The sequence below is a fragment of the Anabrus simplex genome, chromosome 6 (assembly GCF_040414725.1).
Source record: "Anabrus simplex isolate iqAnaSimp1 chromosome 6, ASM4041472v1, whole genome shotgun sequence".
Lineage (NCBI taxonomy): Eukaryota > Metazoa > Arthropoda > Insecta > Orthoptera > Tettigoniidae > Anabrus > Anabrus simplex.
In genome coordinates this window covers 299566924-299594765 of record NC_090270.1, presented here as the reverse complement: position 1 = coordinate 299594765, position 27842 = coordinate 299566924, and the positions used below count along the sequence as shown (strand labels likewise).

Genomic DNA, 27842 nt, shown 5'->3' with positions numbered 1-27842 from the left:
CATCTGCATACTGCAATTCCATAATGGAGGAAATCTTAGTAAGCTTATGGGAGCAAAGTCTAGCCAGATTGAACAGTCCCCCACTGAAGCGATATATGACCTTTATACCTTGGTTGTCCGTAGATGTTCCATATAGCATGGTAGCTAGGTAAAGAGCGAAGAGTGTTGCTGCAAGCACACATCCTTGTTTCAATCCACGAGTGATTGGAAATGGATCAGAGATAATATTTTGATGAACGACTTACCCAGATGTGTTGTCATGAAGAGCCTTAACTAGATCTACAAAATGCTGTGGACAGCCAAAGTGTTTCAGTACTGTCCACACAGCTGGTCTCGGGACTGAGTCAAAAGCCATTTTCCAGATCACAGAACACTAGAAATAAAGGAGCCTGTTGCTCTTTGCATTTTTCCTGTATTTGCCTTTCACAGAAGAACATATCTGTTGTGTCTTTGGACGTTTGAAAACTACACCGACTCGGGTAGGATCCTCCCGGAAATAATTTGCAGGTGGTTGAGCAAAATTCTAGCAAGAATTTTACCTACTATAGATAGCAATGATATACCAGTACTGTGATAGCTTCCACAAATACTATGATCACCTTTTTTGAAAAAAAAGAAATGATAGTGGCATTTTTAAGGTCACCAGGTACTTCGCAGGTTTTCCGTATTAAGAGGATAAGAGTACGAAGTCTCGTCTTTAGAGGTAGGCCAGAGGAATGTTATCTGGATCAAGATCCTTGCCACATTTCAGTTTACTAAGAGCAGCATTAAATTCCTTGAATGTTGGTGGAAGAGCCATCCATGATTATCAGGGATGTAGAGGCACATCATCGAGAAAGTCTTCAGCAGCATTTCAACTCCGATTAAGAAGAGTGGAGAAATGTTCCTTCCAACGTTCTAGGATTTATTGACTATCAGTAACAGTGGTAGCATTATCAGCAGCTTTCAGTGTCCCGGAGGAGGAGCAAGTTGGGCTATAAAACTCCTTTATTCCTGATGCAGGTCTCAGGCATTATAACCACAATCACTACAGTATCACAATTTATTCCCATCTAAACACTAAGCAATGTCTTGTGGGTTTTCTTCATTTCTACCACTGCCTTGTATCTGGGTATGTAGATCAATATGAATAGATTAACCTATTTACAATTACCTTCAGTTCCTCCAGATCTGGTCGCTCTGCCTTAACTACCTCAGCCAACAGCTGGTCCTCCAAACCATCTCTTGTTACTGTGAAGTTTATGAGGGTTGTCTGGGCTTGCATCTCAGGCTTGTAATGTGGATTAGCTAATTTAGTGTGTAAAATGAGCTGAAATGAAGGATTGTATTCAACTTCTTTGTCCCCAATTTTGATAGCACTGTAAAATAAAAATAAAAATATCATTTGTAAGCAAATTTAATAAAAGCCTGAAAAGAGTGTCTACTTACTATATCTAAGGATGTAAGTAAAGGAGAGGAATAAACAAGTGATAAAGAAAGTTATATATAGAAAAATAGTAATATGGAAAAGGAAAGTAAGAGGATTTCAAAATCATAACACAATCTGTCATGGCGGTTGAAGTTGACCATCAACCAGATCAATTTTAAGAATCTTCTCCATTTCATTGATCTTATTCTTTGCATTTCACTTGAAATACATACATACTGAAACGGGAATGCCCTGTGAGCATTCACGTTCATACATTCCTTGAGAGGAACTCACTAACACCCGGCTGTATGCATTCAAAACGAGCGCCGAACGTGCAGGTATTGTGGGAGACAACATGCAAGCTCGAGTTACCAAGGCACTTCGGCAATAAAAGGCAGTCGCTAGCCTTGAGTAAAGCAGTGTGCAGTATGCGGTGAGTGCGTGTGTCACTCAGTGTGTGTATGCAAGCAAGCACATTGCTATACGGTTCGTCACTCTGTCCAGATGGGTACTTGTGTTCGAAAGTGTTAGTGTTGAAAGCCTTCTCCGTGGACTTGGACTTTGCGCTTGAACGAAAGCTTAATTTCGTTTCTATCAGTCTGTAGATGTGTGCATTTGTATTTCGTTTGTGGACTGTGAATTTAAAGAGACTGTACGTTTGAAACTGTGCTGTAGTTGTTTCCTCTACCGTGTTAAGCTACCTTGTAAAATTGTGTCCTAGCGACTGAGCCGTTCTTTTACGAATAGTGTTACGTTATTTTATAAAGAACAGTGCCTACTTTTTTTCTCTCTCAAAGACTGTATCTATCGCTCCGTGTGAAAAGTGTTAATATTTCCTAGCATAAACTGTGCCAACCTTCACTTCATTCGAAGACTATGTCAAATCCCCTCATGAAACTGTCAAAAATAGCACCTCAGTGATGACCTTGTCTCTGAAAAATTACGACGTAACAGGACTTGGACTGTCATAAACTATTTCTTTATATTTTCGTCGAAGCTCTAGTTTATTTCAACGAGAATGTGCGTGCTGTACTTATGTATACAGTGCAAAGACTGTATCCAAGGAATTTTTTTTTTTGGAGATTGAGCGAAGTGTTTAATCATTGCATCTCGGAAGGTTCCAGATCGCTTTCATTGTTTATTTCAAGTACGATAGTGTCTACTGTGACTTTGATTTTATCTTCGAAAGTGCATCCAACACTATTACTGGGGAAACTATTCAAAAGTGCTTTGCCTTAATTCGCGGTGCGGTAGAAAAATGTCGCACCAGATCCCCTTGGCATTCTGTGCGGGAGTTCTTCACTTCTCCACACCTTAACAACTGTTTCACGCTGCACGAACTGCCTCAGGTCCAAGTTGTCATCAACGTCCAGTGCTGAGACAACACGAATGATGCCGACACCGGCAACGAAGGACGACGCCGACGCCGCAGAATAACGTCTCCTCCGCACATTCAAGGGCAATCTCACAATACATCTGTAAAAGGTGATATAATTCCTTTGCTTATCTCTTGAATAGACAGCAAGTTCCCCATTAATCATAAATGTATTGCACTACTCTTCTCTCATACTCTCTAAGCATGGGCCGTACACACCTTGACGTCATCCATGCTCTCCGAACAATTGAAGTACGGGCGTTCCTGTTTCAATACATACATACATACATACATACATACATACATACATACATACATAATCATTATAGACTTTTATGCCTTTCAGCGTTCAGTCTGCAAGCCGCTGTGAATTTACTACTAAACGTCGCCACAATCCTCGATTTACAACTAGTGTTGTGGCCTCATTTAGTTCTATACCTCTTATCTTTAAATCGTTAGAAACTGAGTCTAACCATCGTCGCCTTGGTCTACCTCTACTTCTCTTACCCTCCATAGCAGAAATATAAGAGTAAATTATTATTTCTTTGTCCTCAATTATTCTTTAATAATTTTCTATTGTACCATTCTATTTAACCGCGAGAATGGATATTTAACACAGTAAAAATATTGCGCAGTAGGATGCCGCTTGTGAGGGCGTAATGCTATACAGAGCGCGGGAATCGAGAAGGTAATTCCCCAGGCAGAGTGTGGTCGTATACGAGTGAGGAAGAATATATGTGGAAGAGAGAAAGAGAGATAAGATTTTGTTATAGGAAGTCCCAGTGCCAACCTAACAGAATTTTTAAGCGAGAGCAGACAGGGTCACCACACTACGGGAATCGAGCCCTAATTTGTATAATTGAAGGTTTCTCAGGAAAATAAAAAGATGGAAATGATTGCCAGAATTATATGAAGCCATAGATACCTCAAGGTTTAATAATATATAATTAGATCAATAAACACGCAGCAAGCAGAACCACCATGGGAAGATCTGGAGTGGCCGCATTCCAGACTCAAGATGTTTCTCGGTGGATTCCCGGGCGTCCCTTGGTATGTTGCCTCCTATAAGAGCTGAGAGTTATGGAAAGGGGCATCCAGTCGACGATCATATTGCTGCCAGTACGCGTCGCGTGTCTGCCTAGATTGCGCCAGAAACCCTTTTGTTCAGAACAAAGACAGTCAGTAATTATTGCAGTGCGGTAACTTTGATCCAGTGGATCGGTGATCTACAGAGTTACAGGTGGTAGATTCATAGATGTGACAATGTTCAGATACCTATCAGTGAGGTTGCATGTGTCTAATTGTATCGGCAACAAAGGAACGCCGTACTTATAGACTCCGATAAATAGCGGTAGGGGCGAAGCTCCCGAGGTGCCGAGGAAGTGTGGACAATAGGCTAAGGAGGTCTATATCCATCCTCGGATAGACTTGTGAATCCGAATTAAGCGGGCATGAAAACACAATAACTGAGTAGATAGTTTTCTAGGGCTGAAAATAGTTTATGGCATAGTGCACAAGTTAGTGAGTATTCGGTTATACGAGAATTGAGGACAAGGAGTTGTGATATTGCAAAGTGTTAGAGCTGTATGCTAGCTCAACCTAAATGAAAGTCCAGAATGATGCGTTGTGTTTAAAGTGAACATTTCATTGTAGTAAGAGGTCGACCAGGCGAGTTGGCCGTGCGCGTAGAGGCGCGTGGCAGTGAGCTTGCATCCGGGAGATAGTAGGTTCGAATCCCACTATCGGCAGCCCTGAAGATGGTTTTCCGTGGTTTCCCATTTTCACACCAGGCAAATGCTGGGGCTGTACCTTAATTAAGGTCACGGCCGCTTCCTTCCAACTCCTAGGCCTCTCCTATACCATCGTCGCCATAAGACCTATCTGTGTCGGTGCGACGTAAAGCCCCTAGCAAAAAAAAAAAGTAAGAGGTCGAGACGTATTCCGAGGGAAGTGAGGTTCAAGAACTTCAGAACGTGGCTTCGAAGACGCTACCTTGAACGAGGCATCCCTCAAGTAGAAGACAGCACCATGGACCAGCGGGACAGGGAGACCGGACTCCAAGAATCGACCCTGGACGAGACCTCTACCATGATGGGCTAAATCACTATAGCCTACCCGGAGGGGGAGATGAGGAGGTCATCATAACGAGATAAGTGGACCATGATTTCCTAGATATGCAATAGAGTTAGGGAGTCACGCAGAGATAGTAGAATTAAACTTGTAAATATTAATATAGGATTTGATTGTGGCCCTTCAGGCTGCATATTAAGATAGTTTTGATATGTCTAAAGGGTAAGGGTAGATAGATTCTCTTTTCTTTATGTAAAGCAGACAATGATGTAATTTTGTTAACGCGGCAAGAGGTAGTGTGCCTAGTTGATACATATTGTTTGAGTACGATAGACCAGACATTTTCTTTTGGGTCGGTCGGTGAATACATTTTCCTTGTAGGATTAGGATCACTATGAGTAATTACCATTATATTCCAGGGGGAAGGGCAGACGTATCTGCGTGATGTTAGGTGTGCATGCTGATTGTATTTCGATCATATGCATGGCTCTATTTTTGCAACTTAGATGAACGTAATCTGTAACGCAGGTGGAGACATTAATGTTATTTGACTCTGTGCAACTCTGCCAAACAGGGCCTGAACCGCAGACCTAAAGTTACTGTGAACCCGTCGTATAAATCGACGATATTGATTTTATCGGGGTGTAGTATGGTAGAATACTTTATATGATATAAATGGGGCCTGTGATGGTTTGTTAGTGAAATTGGATACATAGTGTAAGATGTATTTCCTCACTTATTTATGTGGCCATTTGCTTTGTCAAGCGTAGATAAATAAAAGCCCCTTTGTGAAGTTAGCTCTGGGAGCACAAGAACCAGGATACTGGGTCACAGGCGGTCGGTGTGTTTATGAATTTTTTTTTGGCGAGGGCGAGCCTCTCATGGCTAGACGAAACAGGTCAATGCATGGCCCGCACCTTGGGGTGGGCGTGGCCATCTTTGTATAGCCCGGTGGAAGGTCGTCTTTCTTCTGGCAGAGAAGCTTTTTGGAGACACTGTTGCTTCATTCATTTGAACGTTTACCTCCTTTCCTTTCTTTTTTTTGTTGTTTCTGCTTTCTTATGGTTGTGTATTACTCTTAAGGTATCCTGCATGATGTAATTGTTTTGAGAGCCCATCTCTTCACACAAAGTTCTGCTTGGTGGACGTGGGTTCACGTCCATGTAAATATGTAATATAGGGCGGTAGAGTAGGTTATCTGAGGTTATTTTTATACTTATTGTGCTGCTATTTTTGTGTATATAAATATCCCGATATGGGAGGAAACTTTCATAATAGTGCTAATTTCTGCAGATATCCTTAATTCTACCATCATGTCATTTTTATGCCGTAGGCATAGTGATGCTGTTTCCATGTGGGGGACACATCCGTTCTTTCCTGGTCCACAGATCGACAAACTTCAGCATAATGTCATCATTCAGATTGTATTCTCTTTGTTTTCTTTTTAAACTGTAGATGTGAGCCTTTGGGGCATTTATTTGGGCACTCCAGGTGCAATCATTGTAAATAATTTGAGTTGTGAATACAAACTTATGCTCAAACATTCTGGTCGCAGCGAAAGTGTTCCTCATTTCGTAGTTTAATGTTATTATATGAGTTCCCCATGATCCACTCGTCATAAGAACCCAGTTGTCGACCATTTCTGCCGACTGCAGCTGAGCTGGTGCCCGTATGTAAGAACAGGTGAGCAGGTAAGTATGATCCTGGAGTGTTGATGTGCCCTGTAGGGTACATAAGAGTGGCGCCCGTACTTAGGGGCCAGTATTGTGGATTATTTGGGCACACTATTAAATACTGATTTCTATTTTTGTATGACTGATTGGAAATAAAACAGCTTGTAAATAAAGGAGCCACAGTTCAGATCACATCAACACATCAAACTTTGAGATGGTCAAGAGAACTGTCAACATCAAAATACGAGAAGAATTCTGTCAAGACAGCATTGCCTTATCCAATCATAAACAATGGCAAAATATAGGATCAAAAATCAAAATCTCTTTATTTGCAAATGAGGTGTCTACCTCAGTGGCAAATGGTACACTAAAATACATTATTATCAAGCACTAAATTTTAAATTACCAAGAGAAGAAGAAAATTTTCCTAGAATACAATATTATACAATTTTTTGTATTAAACACACACCTCATCCTTAATAAATTTAGATTGTTTACAAAATTCTACTTATAATATCTTCTGTACTTACAAACATAGTCTACTCATATACAGTATGTGAAATTACTTCTAATAATACTATACAACTGGTATAAGATTAAAATTAACATTGCATTTTACTTATTTATTTTTTACCCATTTTGGAACCTAAGTAGCATAACGACCTGCTGCGTCTTAACCACAGCCCCTTTTGCCATCACTTTTCAGAGTTCCTGAAGGACCTGGGAAATCAACAAAAGTAAATCAAGGAAAGAAGCCATGCAAATTTTCATCTTAATAATGGTCAAAGCTGTGTTTCAGCACATGGGCAGCAAAGCACCATTTTGTTAATAGTAGTTCCTCTACAATAAGCAAACAGCAGAATTCTATAAAGGATAATGGGCCTTCTGATATGCCGAAAATTGAATTGCACCTGTCAACAGTAGAATAAACAGATGAAGCTCTATTAGTATACCAGAAGATTACTGGATTAAATCCAAATCTGCCAGAAGAAAACAAAAAAGACAGAAATATGAATAGGAACACACAATAGGATAAATGCCGTGACAGGTCAGAATTGTAATAGGCAGTAACAGGAAGAGGAGACAAGATAAAAAATGAAAAGAACAAGGACAATTCACATAGTATGTAAAGATTGTTGGTTACAAGGATAACGTCCAGGTAGAGGAGGTGACTAATACTAACAAAGTATTGAAATTTACCTATGATAACACAAACATTTACAATTAGATACAAAAGTTAAAAACTAGAAAAGCGTCTGGAATTGATAAAATTTCTGGGGATATACTAAAGACAATGGGTTGGGATATACTACCATATCTGAAGTAGTTATTTTATTACTGTTTGCATGAAGGAGCTATACCAAATGAATGGAGAGTTACTATAGTAGCCCCTGTGAATAAAGATAAGGGTGATAGACACAAAGCCAAAAATTACAGGCCAGTCAGTTTGACAAGCAGGAACATTAACATTAAAATTAGGAAAGAATTTGCCAAAATGTTTGTGTGGAGTGTTTTGTTGTATGGCTGTGAAACATGGGTCTTAGCAAAACAGGATATAAAACGCCTGGAAGCAATGGAAATGTGGATATGGAGGAGGATGCTAAAAATTAGTTGGACAGAGAAAAAGTCAAACAATAGGGTCCTTAAGGAAATAAACGAAACAAGGGAATTGATCAACACTGTAGAAAAGAGGAAAACCAAATTCCTTGGCCACACACTTCGACATAACACATTCCTCACGACTATGCTGGAAGGAAAAGTTCTGGGTAAGAAGGGAAGAGGAAGGCCGAGGAAGAAGTATCTGGATTCTGTGATGGACAGGATGAATTTGAAAAAATATGTTGATCTGAAATGCTCAGCAGATGAGAGACAAATGTGGTTGCAGCGACAAGGCCTTGCCTTTAGGATATGAATGAATGAAGTTTGACATGTGTTGTTCATAAGCTTTGGGGAAGTATTATTTCTTATCATAGTAGACATATTTGCAAAATTAATAACTGATTTGGTAGGCAGTTCTGGTTTAGGAAAGATTATTCTGCTGAAGCTCAACTTGTAGGATTCCAAAAGATAACTTAGATTCAGGACTGTATTGCAATTGACCTATCTACGTTATTTGATAGGGTAGATCATGGAAGACTACTGGGAAAAATGAGTGCTATTGGACTAGACAAAAGAGTGACTGAATAGGTGGCTATATTTCTAGAAAATAGAACTCGGAGAATTAGAGTAGGCGAAGCTTTATCTGATCCTATAATCATTAAGGAGGAAATTCCTCAACGCAGTATTATTGGACCTTTATGTTTCCTTATAAATATAAATGATATGAGTAAAGAAGTGGAATCAGAGGTAAGACTTTTTGTAGATGATGTTATTCTGTACAGAGTAATTAATAAATTACAAGATTGTGAGCAACTGCAAAAAGACCTTGACAATGTTGTGCGATAGACAGGAGGCAATGAACGGTACGATGATAAATAGGGTTAAAGGTCAGATTGTGAATTTCACTAATTGGTAATTGGAATTCAAGAGAACAAATTGGGGCAAATATTTGTTTATAGGAAGAGGAGTTAGGGTTTGAAATAATTTACCAAGGGAGATGTTCAATTAATTTCCAAATACTTTGCAGTTATTTAATAAAAGACTAGGTAAACAACAGACAGGGCATCTGGGCGACTGCTCTCTCATAAATCTCAGTTCTTTTTTTGACAGTCTTGATGGGGGAGGTGTAGGATAAAGATAAAGTTGGATATATACAAGAAAAGAGTAGAAACAAAGATAAAGATGAATACATGTGGTAAAAGATTAGGAACATATGATAAACACAGAATGAGAAAAGAGGCCTCAGGTCATCTTAAGTATTGAAAAGGTATAAACAAGTTAAACTCAAATGATGTATAGGAAGACAGGACCATAAAAAGGAACACACAATGGTTCAGACACATTCATGAAGCAGCGTGGAGAAAGGGAGGTCATTTTTTATTAAACAGCAGGAATAAACCATGCAGTCATTGCAATTCTTACCGTCCTTTCTTGATGAGGTTGCGTCCAAGAAGTGAATCTAACACAGGATCAATATTTTCTCCAATGTTCTCAAAAAGCATGGTGGCTCCAGTAGATAAAGCCTTCTCAATAATATCTAGGTAGCCTTTTTGTCCCAGACGAATCACTTTCAGATCATCACCATATTTCTGCTTGATCCACTTCACTCCTTGGAGCTGTAAATCATGTAGAACAGAATGAAAGATGCCTAATAACAATACCATCAGTAGTTAACTCTCTTAGTGCCAGGTGGTAGTGCGAGAACCCACCCTTTAAATTGCCAGAGCCGATCTGGTCGGCCTTTAACAATCCAGTCGGAAGTTGCCAAAGCCGATTACATCGGCCGGCTTAACATTCTGTGATATACATAATTTTGAGGAAACCTATGGTGACGTGCATACTTTTGTTACAACCTGTAGTAAAGGGGCTACACGTTATTGTGTGCCTGGCCTTGCTTTGGCAGTTCTAAGAGGTTGTTATACCTTTCACAAGAATTGTTTCCTGTGTTTAAATACCGCTAACCGGTCAGTAAGAGATTGTTCCTTGCAGTGAGTGGATTTGTGACAGGAAAATGGCATGTTGTTCACGTGATATTTTTTCAGCAGGTATTGATGACAATAAATTAATGCAGTATTTGGAACAGTGCGAAGTTAACACGGGTGATTTATCGGATAGCGATAGGGAATTTAGTTCAGAGAGTAGCGACGAAATTATACCGGACACGTCCGCGGAATCACCGCAGCTAAAGAAGAGACGTTTAAATGTGCCTAACGGCACTAAAGCTACTCTGAATATGGTGGTAGATGAAACTAGTGATAACGAATATGATGATGATGATTTCTCTGGAGAACATTTTGTGGAAATTTGTCCCAATGAACCCGACAACATTCCTCAACCTACTGTCTCCTTCAAGGAAGTTCTTGGACATAAACATGACCTACCGTCTGATTCTCCGCCCATATCATACTTCAATTTACTTTTCACTTACTCTCTGATAAACCTTATAGTCACATATAGTCCTCTATCATTACCTAAATGCCGGTCTCCGCGGGCCAAGTGTAGCATGCCTGCCTCTCACCCGGAGGTCATGGGTTCGATTCCCGCCCAGGTCAAGAATTTTCGCCTGATCCTGAGGGTTGGTTCGAGGTTTACTCAATCTAAGTGACCCTAAATGATTGCAACTGAGGAGATATCTGAGGGTGAGAGGGCGACCCCGGTCAGGAAAATCAAGAATAATTACTAAGAGGATCCGTCTCACTGACCATGATTCACCTCGTAAACTGCAGGTACCGAACTGAGCAGCGGTCGCTTAGTAGGTCAAAGCAAATCATGGCTTTAGTGCCATACATTTCTTAATTTTGTAAATTCTGTTGTATTGTAAAATTATTTTTCTAATATATACTACAACCGAAAACGAGAAAATATTTTTTTCTGAAAACAAAAAACTATAATATCAACTACTATTTTTTACTTATTTAATAATTCAGAATTATTTTAATACTGTGTTGTACGCACGTAGAAAATTCGTTGTCAGTATTTGCCAAACATCGATACATACACGCGAATTTTGTCGGTGAGTAAAATTGTCTTGTTTTTACTAGTGATATATGTTTGAATTTTTATTTTTTACGTTTTTATTTTTCTCATTCATATTAGTTATTCTATAGAATTGTATTTAGAAATGCATTGTACATAATTACGTATATTCCTTTGTACCGTAAATTATTTTTTCAAAGTAGACATTGAGAGAGAAAGTGCAAAAATATTTTTCTCTTCCTAAAAATAAATGTTTTCGACAACTATAAATCAACAATAAAACGTCTTTGACTCTTTATATCACTCCAAACCAGTTTCTTATTCTACGCAGTCGATATGTAGAAAATTTCATGCCGGTATTTGCTATACACGGGTAGATATACGCGAATTTTAAAATACATGTATTTCCACTTAAAACGGCCTGGCACTTTACAGTAGTAGAGCGGAGGCGGAGCTCTGGCCTCTTCCAGCTGATGGGGAGCGGCCGACCAGATTGGCTCTTGGCTCCAAGAGGGTTAAACAATATTATCAGTATTTAAACTGAAACTCACTATTAAATAAGGAATAAAAATACCTATTTTATTTATACTGAATTTGTGTAACATTTAACTGAGTTGACACTGGATAGTATGGCTTCCATCTTAACAAACTTTCTAGTAGAGGGTCAGAATAATATTCTGAGAATCATAAAAACGTGAACAAATATTGTATTTATTATTCTCCTAAGTCAATGCATTTGTATTATCTTATAAGACAAGTGTTAATTAGACATGTTTCAACTCACTATAAGTCTTCTTCAGTAAAAATACCTTGAACTAAAATGACATTAAGATTAAAATGATGGAATATACATTAAAATATTCCTTGAAGTTTGTGATAAAGTAAAATGGAAGGTATAAATGGGCATGTTATCATGTGTGTTCTGATTTGCAATGTTGCGAGGCTCAGCCTCTTGTCCATGAGTAAAAACTGGAATATTTTCTGTCCAGATATCTCTATAATAGGTTGGAGGTCTCAGTTACAGATGATGTGTTCTCATGAGAGGAACCATCAATAACTAGAATGTTCTGTTGCTCACTTGACCTTCATGCGTCCGCTGATTGCGGAGTTTCTCTCTCGACTGCTGTGTTCTTACAGATGAGGTGCGGGTAATATAACTGGAAATATGGGAAATCAATGCTGGTCAAACCATGATTTACTTTCCGGGAGCTCAGAATTTTTCTTTCTAAAATGAATTATGGAATGGGAATTTTATGAGCTTGTAATAAAACAGATGCTGAAGGTTTACAAAGAAAAACTGACACTGTTGATACTACCTGGTACAACGTTACACTGATGATATAAGGGTGTATGTGGTGTTCTAATTTATATGAGTTTGGTTGTTTTACCTGAAATTGACGATTACTCCGTAGGAGGCTTTAGCGTGTGCCCATCAGTAAGGCTGGCAATGACACTGAAATTGGTTAGGAAACTTGGGCAATATTTAGATTAAAAATAAAGGGGAGTATGAATATATATGCACTGATCATTTAGAAATGAAATGTAAAAGAAATTACATTTATACTTTTATTCGTTTGAGTTCTATGTTGTTAAAGGGTGACATTTATGCTGCTGCATCTATTGGGATTTAAATGCCCCTGTCAGAAAACATAGTATTCCGGCAGGGCAGCTGCCCATAAATGGGGAATGGCAGAGGGTTAAAGATAGTGGAATGCATGGAATTGAACACTGTTACACAACAAGTGGCTACACTGAAATCTGATCAACTTTTTAACTTTACCTGAGGATCTATCATGAGAGGCCAACGGACAGAGTTGGAGAGGATGGTTGCATTCTCAATGGACATCCGATCACTGGGAAGACCTTCATTATTCCAAACAGCTATTTGGGTATCATCTGTTAGAAGACTGAGGGGGTCCAGCCCTTCTGTGATGGGTACAGGTGGCTACAAACAGAAAGAAAATGTGTTACACTAACTGACACTACTTCTAATAGCAAAGTGAAATAATGTTACTCTACAAGTTAAACTTACTTCAAGTGTCTTGAGATTGGGAAGCCACATCTTATGGAGGAGATCAAGACGAAACTGTTTTGTAAAGCACCCGACATATGAGATGAAAGCAGTGATGAGCAAGACATCTCCAGGAAGTGTTGCACCTTGCTTTAAGAAACTAGGAACAAACAACAGAGCTAATGAAATACTCTGAGTTAAACTTGTACTCATCTAATGTATACATCATAAGTAATAAATACATACCCTTAATGTAGATGAAAAGAAGTAAAATTACAAGAGAACCTTCATTAACTGATGTAGAGTGAACCAATGCTACCATGGAAAAATGGAAAATTCAGATAATATAAATGTATATTTAGTCCTCAGCCTGAAGACTGGTTGGATCCTCAACAGCTCCACCATTAGCTGTCATAGATGGCCTAGGCATCGCTGAAGAGGCGTACTAGGGAAATGACGAGTGAGGTATTTTCCCATTGCTTTCCTCACTGAGCCAGGAGTTGCTATTGCATACACCAGCTGATCTTATGTGCAGCATTTTCACACCATTCATAGCAGGGACTGGATGCATAAGTAATGGCATTACTAGTATCGCTCATACCTCGGTCACTTTCATATTGTCAAAGCAAAGGATGAGACTAAGACAAATCAATGAAAGTACCAAAATTGCTCTAGCCCATACCAGAAAACATAGTGCACTGTAAACACTAGGAAATGACTGGTCCTATTGTGAATAACCTTGAAGAACGACACATGATCGCCCTCAAGGAACCAGGCTATATGGTCTACGAGGAAGTGTCTGGATTGGCAGCAAATGGAAGCACCAGCCTTTAAATCGGAAAACAAGTACAGAATGATCATTGACCCAATGATGCGATTTGGATCAGATTCTGGTCAAGCGGAAGAAGTGAATTTAGAGAAGACGAGCGTTTATGACCTTACAGTCTTGTATTATAAATAAAAGTATGGACTGCAAAATGTATCAGTCACAGGCTTGATGGTGGGAGCCCGGGGAACAATTTCTAAATTCTTATCACAGTTTTGGACTTCATTAGGTTTAGAAAAACATCTGTCGACAAACATAGCAGTAGCTGCCATCCACAGTTCAGTATTCATTTTAAAAAACCATTTATACAGTCAATAGCATCGTTAGCATACTTTTTGCTTCTTAATTCCTTTTTGTACCGTATGTGAAAGACACTTCATATTCCATGCTCTTATGATTTATTAGGGGCTGCCTGGCCGAGGCGGTAAAGGCGTGCTCGGTTCACCCGGAAGGACGTGGGTTCGAATCCCCATCAGGAAGTCGTAAAATTTAAGAAATGAGATTTCCACTTCCGGAGGTGCATATGGCCCTGAGGTTCACTCAGCCTACACCAAAAATGAGTACCAGGTTAATTTCTGGGGGCAAAGGCGGCCGGGCGTAGAGCTAACCACTCTACCCCATCACGTGCCGAGGTTAACAATGGTGGAAGCCTTTACCTTCCACTCCTCCAAGGGCCTTCATGGCCTGTACAGAGGTGACTTTCCTTTGCTTTGACTTTTGCTTATGATTTATTACGTAGTATATTTTTTAATAAACTGTTAAACAGTGATGGTAGGTTTTGTATTGAAAAATGAAATATACTTTGTCCTAGTAGCAACCCGATAATTAGGGAAGTTATAAAATAAAATTATGGAACAATTTACTCTTGGAATTCTTTATTGTTATGATGAGTAGAGCATGCCATGTTATTGAGCAGATGAGCCATTACTCCACTGCACAACTCTTTCCACGAAGCAAACTGATAGTAAAAGAGTGTCATACTTCAGATCATTACGTGGAAGAAGACGAATCATATATCGACCGTCCATGTAACACTGGTATTGTTGATTTGTTTGAAGTTAACTTCGGTTCCAATAAGCACATGATTGATGTTTCCATCAATGATAGATCACAAAAAATGGAATTATGACCCTGGTGCAATATATTCAATCCCTCCAGAAGATCAGTTTGTTACTCTGAATGTTGGTATCAACTTGAACTCAGCCAACATCAATTTTTGTGCATTTTCTAACAATATTATTCCATACAGAGATAAAGCTGATGCCATTGTAGATTACAAACATACATCCTTTGCCACAAAACTGCATGTAGTTCCACTTGGCCATGACTCTTTGGTTGCCCGTAATTGGGTCAGAGAACTTGGTCTTGAATAAAAAGAGATAGTCAGAAAATAGTCTCTGAATTAGACTCTGACTTAGTGTTTAGAGTAGATGCAAGAATTCCTGACAGTATTTCAAGAACAGATTGTATGTGTACTAAATTTTCAAATATCTTTGACGCTTCAGAAGGATGCATAGCCAGTATTTAGAAGAGAACAAGATGTAGCGTATTAACTCAGAGAATGTGTCGAGAAGGAAGTAGATGCACTGAAGCATCATCATGGCTGAGGAGCTTGGGTTATGTAAGTCGGTTTGCATTCGGGAGATAGTAGGTTCAAACTCCACTGTCAGCTTGGCAGCCCTTTAGATGGTTTTCCATGGTTTCCTACTTTCATACCAAGCAAATGCTGGGGCTTTACCTTAATTAAGGCTACAGCCGCTTCCTTTCCACTCCTAGCCCTTTTGCAACCCATTGATGCTATAGAAGCTATCTGTGTTGGTGCGATGTAAAGCAAACTTAAAAAGAAAAAAAAAAATGTTCATCATTATTCCTTTAGCCACAAGGGATTGGGGGTTCTTCTCTGGTGATCATACATAAACCTAACTGCAGTGTTAGGCTCTGTGTGGATTACAAATGTGGTGTGAATGTAAGGTTGAACATTCAAGTTGTCTTGAGCAGTCTGTGCAACTCAAAATATTTTTATAAATTAAACTTTTTCAAGGGTTATTTACATTTTCTAGTCAGTGAATAAAATAGCATCATCCAAACAATTGTTACACACAGAGGCACATATGAAATGAATGCAACTGTGCTTCCCCACCCACCCTATTTACCTGGCCTAGATCCAGCTGACGTTTCTCTAATCCCTAAGCTGAATTTCACTCAGAAAGGATGAACATTACAGTCAACTGAAGAGATCAGACCAGAATTTCAGGTGAAACTGTGTGCAATCCCTCAAATTGCCTACCAGTGGAAATGTTGTTGAGAGCACATACATCATCTAATGAGTTGCTTTCAAATTTTTGTTATGTTTAGAACATGCTTTGTACAAATTACAGCACTATCATTCTCTCTTTACAGGCACTATTTAAACTGCATGCACCATACAACCACATCATACAAAAATGTTTTTCTAACCCTGACATATGTTATAGCAAAATACTTTAAGTGCTGTCCTGGAAGTTTGCTGTTGAGGATGATCTAATTCATGATAGAAAGCATTTCAGTGTGATGACTTGCTTACCTTGAATGTTGCAAATTTTATTTTAATTGTGTGTATAACTCAGCAACCTGATTAGCTCACTCATCATATTCAAGTAAAATGGATCACAGTGGATCTACTGTACTCTACAGGGTATGTAAAATCTTACTTTGCTACAGATTCTGCCCACCGCACGTTCTCAGAGGCCAAGCCACCAACTAGGCGGTTTGCTAACTGAATGGTACGATTAGTAGCATCTGCCTCTTCTTGACATCGGAGTTTCTCAGAAGTAGCTTGCTCGAAGTCAGCTGTCAACTTCGCTAATTGCTCTTCCAGGGACTGAAACATTCAAACAAGCAATCTCAAAATATTTTAATAAAAGTGAAAATATAATTGTACTAGTTACAGTATATGTTGTTGATTTTCTTTAACACAGTGGTCTGCTTATAGTTTCATTTCATCTGGCATTTTCACCATGTAACTGAGATATTTAAAACCTATATATATATATAAAATGAGTTATGGGCTTATAGTGGGGAATACATGGTTTTGAAAGAAAAGCAGGAAATTTACGAGATATGGGTGAGGTGACAGAAGAACAAAATAAGTAACTGACTACTTTTTGGTGGAAAGGACAAACTGCAGGAAGTTGATGGATGTGACAGCTTTACCAGGAGAAGCATTTGATGGTGACCATAGAGTTGTGGTGGAAAAATTATGGTTGGGAAAAATGGAAAACCTAAAAGAGATAAGAGAAAGCAAAATAAAAGTATGGCAGTTGAAAGAAAAAAATGTACAGAAAAATTATCAGGAGAGACTGAAGCAACAAATCCCAGTTACTGAAGTGGATAATGTAGAAGCAGAGTGGGCTAATTTTAAAAAGGCATTTGATAGTGCAGCAGAGAGTGCTTGTGGCAGGACATCTACAAGAGTGAAAAAAAGGAGACACCGTGGTGGAATGAGGAAAGTGGTGAAAGAAAAGAAGAGAGCCTGGCAAGAATGGAACCAAGATCAAACAGAAGAAAGCAAAAGGAAGTATCTCAACAGCAAATGGATGTAAGAAGGTGGTAGGAGAGGAAAAGAAGAAGAGTTGGGAAGAATTTACACAAAAAATGGAAGTGATAAGTGGCAGTTAAAGGATGCTGTATGGACTTATAAGAAATAAGAGGACAGAAAGAGTTATCACAAAGCTAGTGAAAAAGGAAGATGGAGAATTGTTAACACACCCAAGAGATAAAGAGAAGATGGAAGGAGTATTTTGATACGCTGTTGAATGTGAAGAACTGTACTGAGGAGATAGAAGAAATACAGTGTGAGGGCTCAACAACAGAGGATGATATAACAATGCTGGAGGTGGAGTTAGCGGTACAAAAGATGAAGATGGGGAAAGCAACAGGGATGGATGAAATCAGTGTGGAAATGATAAAGTCTGCTGGACCTGTTGGTATGCAATGGTTGTACTGACTACTTAAGTGAATGTGGAAACACAAATGTGTACCAGAAGACTGGAAAAAAGGGATAATAATACCAGTGTTTAAGAAAGGGGACAAGAAAGTTTGTGGTAACTATAGAGGAATCACACTTATATCGCAGGTAGTTAAAATACTGGAAAGGATATTAGAAAGAAGAATGAGATGAAAGATTGAAGCAGAGTTACAAGGGGAACAATACGGCTTCAGGAGTGGAAGATCTACAGTGGACCCAATCTTTAGCATGAGACAGCTGATGGAAAAGAACTGGGAATATGGAAAGGATCTGGTCATGACTTTCATAGATATAGAAAAGGCATATGATAGTGTCCCTGGAGAGAAGGTTTGGGAAACCATGGTTAAAAAGAGACTCAGAAGAGAAATGTTAGAAATGGTGCAAGCAATGTACAACAACTGTGTTAGCAGAGTACTGACCCCAGTTGGAAAGACAGAATGGTTTAGGAATAAGACTGGACTAAGAGAGGGACCTCTTTTGTTTATTATGGTCATGGATGAAATTGTAAAGGAAACAAAGGAAGGCTATGGAGATAAAGAGATGAAGATACTGACTGCTATTTGCAGAAGATGTGATCTGGGGCAAGAACAGCAAAGAAGTGCAACAACAACTAAATGTATTGAACGAAAAAATTTAGAAGTATGGCATGAAAATCAGTACAGAGAAAAGCAAGACTATGGTGATGTCAAGAGGGGAAAGGCAAGGAAAGGGCACTGTGAAAATTGGAAGTCAGAGTCTGGAAAGTGTGGACAGCATTAAATACCTAGGAAGTGAATTCATGAAAAATGCTAGGGTGGACATGGAGATTAGCAGGAGGGTACAGCAGGGTAATGCATTCTACCAAAGTGTAAAAAAACTTGTTTGGAGCAAAGAAGTACCAAGGAAAAGTAAAGAGATAATGTACAAAATGTACTATGTACCCATACTGACTTATGCAGTTGAGACTTGGACTTTGACTAGCAGACAAGAGAGTAGAATTCAATCCAGTGGGATGAAATTCCTAAGAAGTATGAAAGGAAAGACAAGGAAAGACAGAGTGAGAAACGAAGGTGTTAGGAACGAAGTTGGGACAGGAAAGCTAAATGAGAGAGTTGAAAAGAATAAACTAAGGTGCTTTGGACATGTAAAGAGCATGGAGGAGGATAGACTTCCAAGACAGATGCTGGAGGCAAAGTGCGAGGGCAAGAGAGTAAGAGGAAGACCTAGAACAAGGTCGATTGAATCAGTGAAGAGCGGCATAAGAAGACGAAATTTAGAATGGGACAAGCTCGTGGAAGAGGAATGGTGGAAGGAAATAGGAAGATGGAGAAGTGCCAATAATACCCCAACCCGGCAGGAGCTGAATAAGAGAAAATGATGATGTTGGTGATATAATAACTTATATGTATCCTCCACTACGTACTTTACAATATTCACAACATGTGAATTTTCTGGTACATTATCACAAGAACTGTGTCCGGCTCCATGGCTAAATTGTTTGCATGCTGGTCTTTGGTCACAGAGGTTCTGGGTTCGATTCCCAGCAGAGTCGGGAATTTTAACTATCATTGGTTAATTTTGCTGGCACGGGGGCTGGGTGTATGTGTTGTCTTGATCATAATTTCATCCTCATCATGACATACAGGTCACCTACGGGTGTCAAATCAAAAGACCTGCACACGGTGAACTGAACATGTCCTCGGACACTCACAGCACTAAAAGCCATATGCCTTTTTTTTTTCTTTACATGAATTGTATACCATCACATGGAAAGAAAAGTAGAGGAAAAATCTGTCAGAAGATGAATTCAGGTTTAGAACAAATAGTGGAACAAGGGGGATAATCCTAAACCTTAGAACAACTATTAAAAAATGCTATAAGAGTGCTTTCACTAATGCAGAGAAAGCCTTTGACAATGTTTACTGGAACATTATGTTCAAAACTGTAAGAAGCCTAAAAGTGGATTATAAAGACTGGATATTCATATCTCAATGTAGAATTACCTTTGTAGTTCATTCTCTAGTCACTAGATGACTGACTGAGTAGCTGCACGGTTTGGACCATGTAGCTTGTCACCTTGCAGTCGGGAGATAGCGTGTTCCAGGTCCACTGTCAACAGCCCTGGTCATCATCATCATTTCCCTTTATTCAGCTGTAGCCGAGTAGGGGCAAATATGGTTCCTCTCTATTTTCGGTTTTTCCACCACTCCTCCTCCAACACTGTGTCCCAGTCCAGGTTTCTTCCTATAATACTGCGTTGGATTGTGTCTGTCCATCTCAATCGTGGTCGTCCACGGCCTCTCCTGCCTTGCATTTGCATTTCCATCACCTTTTTTGGCATTCTTTCGTCACTCATTCGCTTTATGTGCCCAAACCATCTTAGTCGGCTCTTCTCTATTCTATCATTCATTTTTTCCACTCCAATTTCTTCCCGGATTTTCTCATTCCTTATTTTGTCTCTTCTACTCTTCTGTATCATACTCCTCAAGAACTTCATTTCAGCTGCCTGTATTCGACTCTCATCCTTCTTTGTCATTGTCCAAGTTTCTGCCCCGTAAGTAGTTATGGGTACATAATACATCTTGTACATAGTATCCTTTCCTTCCATTGGCACATCTTTGACCCATAACATGTTTCTTACATTATGATAGAAACAACTTCCAGCTTGAATCCTCTTGCTAATCTCAGCATCCAGTCGAGCATTCTCCATTCACAGCCCTGAATAAGGTTTTTTCCATTTTCACACCCGGCAAATGCAGGAGTTGTACGTTACATAAGGCTACAGATGCTTCCTTTCCACTCCCACCCTTTCCACCATAAGACCTATCTGCATCAACACGACATAAAGCAAATTGTATAAAGTTACTAGATCACACCTGGTGTACACTCCCTTGTGAATGCACACCCTCGGCCTTTTGTGGAAATATTTTCATGTTGTTTGGACTCTCAATTTACTGCTATGAGAATTTTTTGTGTCTTGCTGCTATCCAACTGATAGTGAAACCAGTAACTCGCTGGCAAAGTGTTTCTAGTGTGTGCTTCATGATGAAGAGATAAATAAAATGCTGGCAAATAGAGATTCGAATTGTGAATTAGAATGGGATTTAAGTGAAAATGACCGAACAAGTTGGCTGTGTGGTTTGGTTCACGTAGCTGTGAACCCCACTGTCAGCAGCCTTGAAGATGGTTTTCTGAGGTTCCCAATTGGCAAATACTGGTACTGTACCCTAATTGAGGATATGGTCGCTTCCTTCCGATTCACAGCCCTGTTCTATCCTATCGTCGCCGAAAGATGTGTCTACATCAGTGCGATGCAAAAAATATCAGATTTCTACTACAAATGAGGTGTCCATTCTTAAGTGATGATATACATACCAAGTTTAGAAGTACCATAGTCATATTTACGGTATTATTATGGTAGGGTCGCCACTCCCAGAGGCATTGTAGCTACTTGTCAAAACTGTCACTGTGTTTATTTACTATAGTGATGACAAATCTCCTTTCTGATAACCTAGCTTATTTTTGCTATTTATGAGATAATTTTCTTATTTCATTTTACTACTTGCAAAGAGGAATGAAGAGAAAAATAACAGACTTTATCAGTCATCATAAGAGTTATGAAAAATATCATATGTACACCATCCTACTCATAAATTAATGCTTGTAAAACCTTGACCTAAGTGTGATAAACTGATACAGCTTGAAAACAATATTCTCTCAGCCATGGGTAAATAATGCAAGTATCGAGCTTGTATTATTATTATGATGATGATGATGATTATTATTATTATTATTATTAATAGTTATGTAGTTTATGATCGCAGTGTTTGTGAGATTACATCATGAAACATGTACTGTATACAGACATTTATATGAGTTAATTAATGTAAGAACCTGTATATAATTTATTATTACCTGTATATATGATTTGTAATCCACTGCAGAATTGTGAAACACACTGTAACATACTGAATGGCACTAGATCAGACGAGATGAAGGTAGAATATTCTGTACATTATAACCATGTTGTTAGGCACTCGAGAATTTTCAGGGAGGTATTTTTTGTAATGCATCTTTCTAGAAGCCTGGACAGCCACCTACATAAGGAGGTGATCTTGATGATAGAGATGAGTTATTGTTTAGAAGAGTTATGTTTAACAGGAATATATTTGTGACCTCGTGTTGTGTTGAACCAACATGCTGTGACAGACAGCAGTCAACTGTTTCAACTGTGTCTTAAGGTTGTCACCTCCATTTGCTGTGACAGGCAATTGTTAAAATGGCAGCTTTGTTGGTGTGTGTACTTTGCTAGTGACAGCAGTTGACTAGGTTGTGTGTATATTCCTGTGAAGTTAAGGTGAAATAAATAAGTGTACTAACTGACAGCATTTCGTGTGCGTCTTTGTGGACACATCAACTTTCGTTATTATGTTTAATATATTTTAATAATCTTTTGTTAAATGCTAAATACGATTATACCCTATAAATATGTACTGTACATTTGTATTAACTCAAATACGTGTTATGAATACGTCTGACCTCAAAATCTGTGTAATCGAACACTGTAGAAAACTGTGTAATATTCGAATATTGGGTATAATCCTCTATCATTCCGATACATTTGGAGGTTTCTGGAAACTTACTGTAATGATTTATTATCCAGATGCATGTAGAAAAATTGGGAATTTTGTAAATTTTGTCACTGTGGTTTATGTATATGTAATCAAACATTCGAGTTTGATCTACTCCAATCGAGAAAGCAGTCAATGTATTGTTCCTTGTATGTTCGGATGGGTTCCATTTAGAGTGTTGCAAGAACATTTCCAGAAGTCGATATTTCTAGAATGTTTGTCGAACGGTATATATATTGAGCTGACAGGCTGAGAAGCGAGAGAGTGAGAGTTAGAGAGAGTGTAGAGAGTGGGTTAGAGTAAGTGCTACAGTGAGCCGAGGAATTGTTTGATATCTGAACTTGTCAGGTTCGACTTGAGTGAGAGGGTAGTCAGTCTTATCTTGTGATGGTAAAGTGAATAATCAGAGTGTGGACTTGTTGTTATCTCTGTACTTTTCAGAATCGACTGTGTGATGGTGAAGTGAATGATAAGTGTGAGGACTTGTCGATATCTGTACTTGACAGAATCAACAGCAAATTGCTTCAGTGTGTTTCCCTTTACAGTGTTGTGTTGTGTGTAATTGTGTGTGACTGTATGTTGTTAAGGAATAGGCTTAGCGGCAATAACGTGGTTTTATGCAAGGAAGTGAATGTATCTCATATGATATTTATCTACACTGAAATAAAATTGCATTGAGAATGATAAAAAGGGGAAAACCAGTTGCTGACAGGAGAAAGTTCTTCTGTTTTATCTACCAATGGGACTGGGGTCCTCTTCCACTGTCTAAACCACTGACTCTTTTCTCCTTTCTGGTGAATTTATTATGTAATTTACTATACAACGGCTTCCCTGGTCCCCAAAGGAAGGACTCCTCCGCCCGTAACTGGTGGTCTGAGTGTCAAGTTTGGCAATGGCCGCTTGACCCTCAGCCAGACAGTCACAGGTAGTACTGTTTATTGTCACATACAGTAGCAGGATGATCCTGACTTGACTGCAGGAGAAAAGAAGACCAAACAGACGATGAAGTTCAAGGGAAAGAGAACAAGAGGGAGACCTAGAACGAGGTGAATCGATTTGATAAAGAGGAGTGCAAAGAGAAGAAACCTAGACTGGGACAAATGATGGAAAAAGAATGGTGGAAGGGAGAGAGGAAGGTGGAGAAGTACCATAAATGCCCTGACCTGGCAGGAGCTGCATAAGGGGAAAAGAGGAGGATGATGATGCCAACCAAGATACTTGTACTTACAGCCACTTTCCTCTTAATACCACCCAGCTTGTCTTGAGCTGCTGCCAGTTCTGCATTTGCCAGAGCAAGGGCTCTTCTTTTCGGCTCTACATCACAGTACACCTCATAGAACTTGATAATATTGATAACCCAGGCACACAGACCTAGAAAATATAGAATATTAATGTTACAGAACTAGTGTCCAAACTGTGCATGACAGAAAGTTTTGAAAAATATTTGTAAACGTTATTTGACCATGAAAACCACATTGTATGAAGCACAATAAAAGAAGGAACTTCCATGAGACTATCCTTTTATGCATTTATTTTCATTTTAAGACTAAGAACATTAGCTAGTCAATGGTATACAACAAATCTCTTCAGAAGATAAAAAAAGAAAAAGAAAATAGGAACTGAGAAACAATTTCTAGAAATACTTCTGAAGACCCGCCTCTGTGGTGCAGTGGTTAGCATCATTAACTGCTACCCCCGGAGGCCCAGGTTTGATTTCCGGCTCTGCCATGAAATTTAAAAAGTGGTACGGGGGTTGGAACGGGGTCCACTCAGCCTCAGGAGGTCAAGTGAAACTGAGTAGAGGGGTGTTCGATTCCCAACTCAGCCAACATTAAAGTGGTTTTCCATGGTTTCCCACTTCTCCTCCAGGCAGATGCCGGGATGGTACCTAACTTAATGCCAAGGCCGCTTCCTTCCATCTTCCTTGTCTATCCTTTCCAATCTTCCCAACCCCTGCACAAGGTCCCTGTTCAGCATAGCAGGTGAGGAGATGAGGCTGCCTGAGCAATGCAGTGGTCCTCCTCCCCAGTTGTATCCCCTGACCTAAAGTCCCACTCTCCAGGTCACTGCCCTTGTGGTGGTGGTAGAGGTGGGATCCCTTGTTAAGTCCGAGGGAAAAACCAACCCTGGAGGGTAAACAGATTAAGAAGAACCTCCCAGGAGTAGTGCTCATCAAGGGAAATACTGTGCAGGAAATTTTGAGGAAATAGCTTATCTATTTCTGAGAAATATATTTTTGAAGCTGCTAAAACAATTTGTTATTAATTTAATTAACATTTAAAAATTGGAACATATTTCATCTATTTTGTAGACATCATCAGCCGAATAAAATTAAGATTAAGAAATTTATTTTATGCTGCTATAACATACAGTACATACATATGCACTGCACACACACCGGGGTGCTTCGGCATGATATATAATATTTATCTCTCTCTAGTCAGTGAGTGCGTGCTCATTTCTTCTTCTTCTTCTATTCCTCCTCCTCTTCTCTTCCTCAGTGTCAGGCATATTCCGAAGCAAGTTACTGGCATATGAAGTCAATGGCTTGAGATATCTAATATCTCATGCAATGTAATATATTTGACAGGATTCATTTATATATAATAACAGCACGGGATAAGGTTTGACAAGTTCTACAGTGATAACAACTGTGACTGTACTGAAAAGGATGATTATAAAACTGTTTATTTTGTCTTAGTAAGCAAAGATAAAATGGGTGGGCAGTTATGTCAACAACAATCTCCCAAAACAAACTGATTACTGAAGAAATATTAAACATCAACATGAATGACATTAAAAGAGTTAATAATTTACATTAATTCTGTAAGAGTCATTCTGGAATTATCCTCTGACATCTTATTTACATACTAGTTTTCCCCTTTTTCATAATTCTGATGATGATTGATAATGTCTTGTTATTTTTTATTTAATTCCTCTTAGCAAGCAATAACATGAAATTTTTAAAAAAATGCATAAATAGAAAAACAAGCTAGATGAATCTGAAAGGAGATTTGTCATCACTATAGAAAATAAACCCAGTGACAGTTTTGACAAGTAGCAACAATACTATAATCCTTCATACTTGTAAGTAGCAACAATGACAAATCCAGACATAAATACATACAACGCTGTCTGAAGACACAAAATCACAACATAATATAATGAAATGCACACAGAAATAATAAACAAACAAGTATCAAGCAGCAAAATTCATGCACATGATAAACAGAATGGGGATGCTAGACATGCAAATCATGCATGCGATCTACTATATTGAAGATACACTTCCCTAATATATCAGTAGATGATAATTTTGACCTGAAAATAACACAAAATGTTTCTGAAGATCAGTTATGTTTTCTGGTATCTCGTGACTCAGGTATACCTCTACGAAATTTAATCTTGACTACTGTTTCAAACTTGTGCACATAAATAAATACAGTATTTATTTGGAGGAATTCTGTGTCCACTCATTCTCGCTATCTTTATGTCTATTACTTTTAACTAGTGAATAAGGTATCCTGAATCCACCCAGGTCAAATTCACTTACTATACAACCAGCCTGGGAGAATACACTTCCTAAGTACCTGAAAGGTTCTAACCTTTTGACAAGTTCTACAGTGATAACAACTGTTTTTGCAGTTCTGAATAAATTTATATAAATATGGTATTGTTCTCAATATGTAATTTTTTTATTTATGAAAGAAAAATATCACACGAGAACACATTTACGTCTTTGTGTAACAACTTTATTCTCACTACAATATACCGTATACCGTAAATGCTGTTCTCTTCAATTGTTCTCTTTTTTATTGTCGCACTTGCGTTACCTTTTTTATTCCGTAAAGGACAATGGCTCTTTTTTTAAAAGAATCTACAAAGAATATATACATGTTTCACACCAATGACCAATTGGCGATGTTTCTTGTCGCCATATTGGAAGTCTTTGTGTGTTAATACGTCCATTGCTATGTTACAAGTCTTTAAAAATCCTGTCCACTGGTACCTTATTCATCGTAAACTGAGCATGCTAATATATAAGCAGGATAAGTATATGGACGTTAAACGTCCGGGGACACAAAACATTAATATACTGTATTAACACAATTTATAGATCATCATAACTCCTATCATTTTATCTATTATATAAAATATAATTATTGAAGGTTTTACCACAATTAGGATATCAGACCTACAACAATGGCAGTACTCAAAATAAAAGTGCACAACATTCTTCATATTCCACCATGTATGTATACAATATATTTCACTGTCATTTTATATACAAATCAATTTTAGTTTAAAAACAAGAATAAAACTACAAGCTGGCAATTGGGTCTCACCTGCAGCTGCAGCTGACTTGCTTCGCACAAACTCAGGTTCAAATTCTGAGTCCTTCAAGTATGGCTGAATGGATTTTATGATCTCTGGATGTATATTTTCCTTGTCATAGTTGATCAGTGCATCCAAGAAGCTGTCCACTTTAGCCATTACGATCTACAGAAAAGAGGTGGAACTGAAAGCATCTGAATTATTTCAAGCAAACATATATACAAATAGCTGATTTACTAAATCTAAAATAATATTCTCTAAATACAGTTCCCAATATAGCTATGGATGTGAGCTGTGTTACACATGTGGATTTGGTCCTATTTTACAGCTGCATGTCCTTTCTAAAGCCAACCTTATGTGGAGGGATGTATTCACTGTTGCATGTCTCTGTGATGATCTGTAGTGTAATGTGTTCTGGGTATAAGAAGAGACATGTATTGAGACAAACACAAATAAATCCTGAGTGTGAGGAATTAACAAGATGTAACATAACCACCATCCCAGCTGGGAATCGAACCCAGGGAATCAAAAGCAACAATACTGAACATCCATCCAAGGAGCCAGAAAATTATAAGCATTAAGTGGGATTGAAAATTTGTGGATAACTGAAATCCACAGCTAATGCACAGCTGAGACGATGACTACAGTGACAAAGAATCAGCAACGTCAAAGTATTATGGAGTTAAAATGTTTTAACATCTATTAAGTTAACACTATTTGTGATCAAGTTTCAAAATGTATACAGTATATTTTTCGTACTTGTTCGAAGAAAAGATCAGTTAATCCAACTTACATTGACCATGATCTAAAACAGTCCTGAATTTGTTTTGTTTTAGTAATATGGCTTGATTTTTAAAGAGCAACAATCTGAATTTTTCCACAGTTAATCTACTATTATTTTAATATAAGCCCTGAACAGTTTACAGAGTGTGAATAATACATGGCTGATCCTG

General features: G+C 38.5%; 1 protein-coding gene across 1 annotated transcript in view; it reads right to left on the bottom strand.

The window, feature by feature from the left end:
* The window catches only part of Dhc93AB (Dynein heavy chain at 93AB), a 780004-nt gene that overhangs the window by 108089 nt on the left and 644073 nt on the right, over positions 1-27842 (bottom strand). Inside the window, exons 60-66 of the mRNA XM_068228295.1 lie at positions 26901-27054; positions 23783-23925; positions 16629-16798; positions 13134-13272; positions 12882-13046; positions 9548-9741; positions 1154-1358 (exon numbers count right to left, since the gene is read on the bottom strand). Of these exons, the coding sequence (XP_068084396.1) occupies positions 1154-1358; positions 9548-9741; positions 12882-13046; positions 13134-13272; positions 16629-16798; positions 23783-23925; positions 26901-27054 (1170 nt within the window). The remainder of the gene's footprint in view (positions 1-1153; positions 1359-9547; positions 9742-12881; positions 13047-13133; positions 13273-16628; positions 16799-23782; positions 23926-26900; positions 27055-27842) is intronic.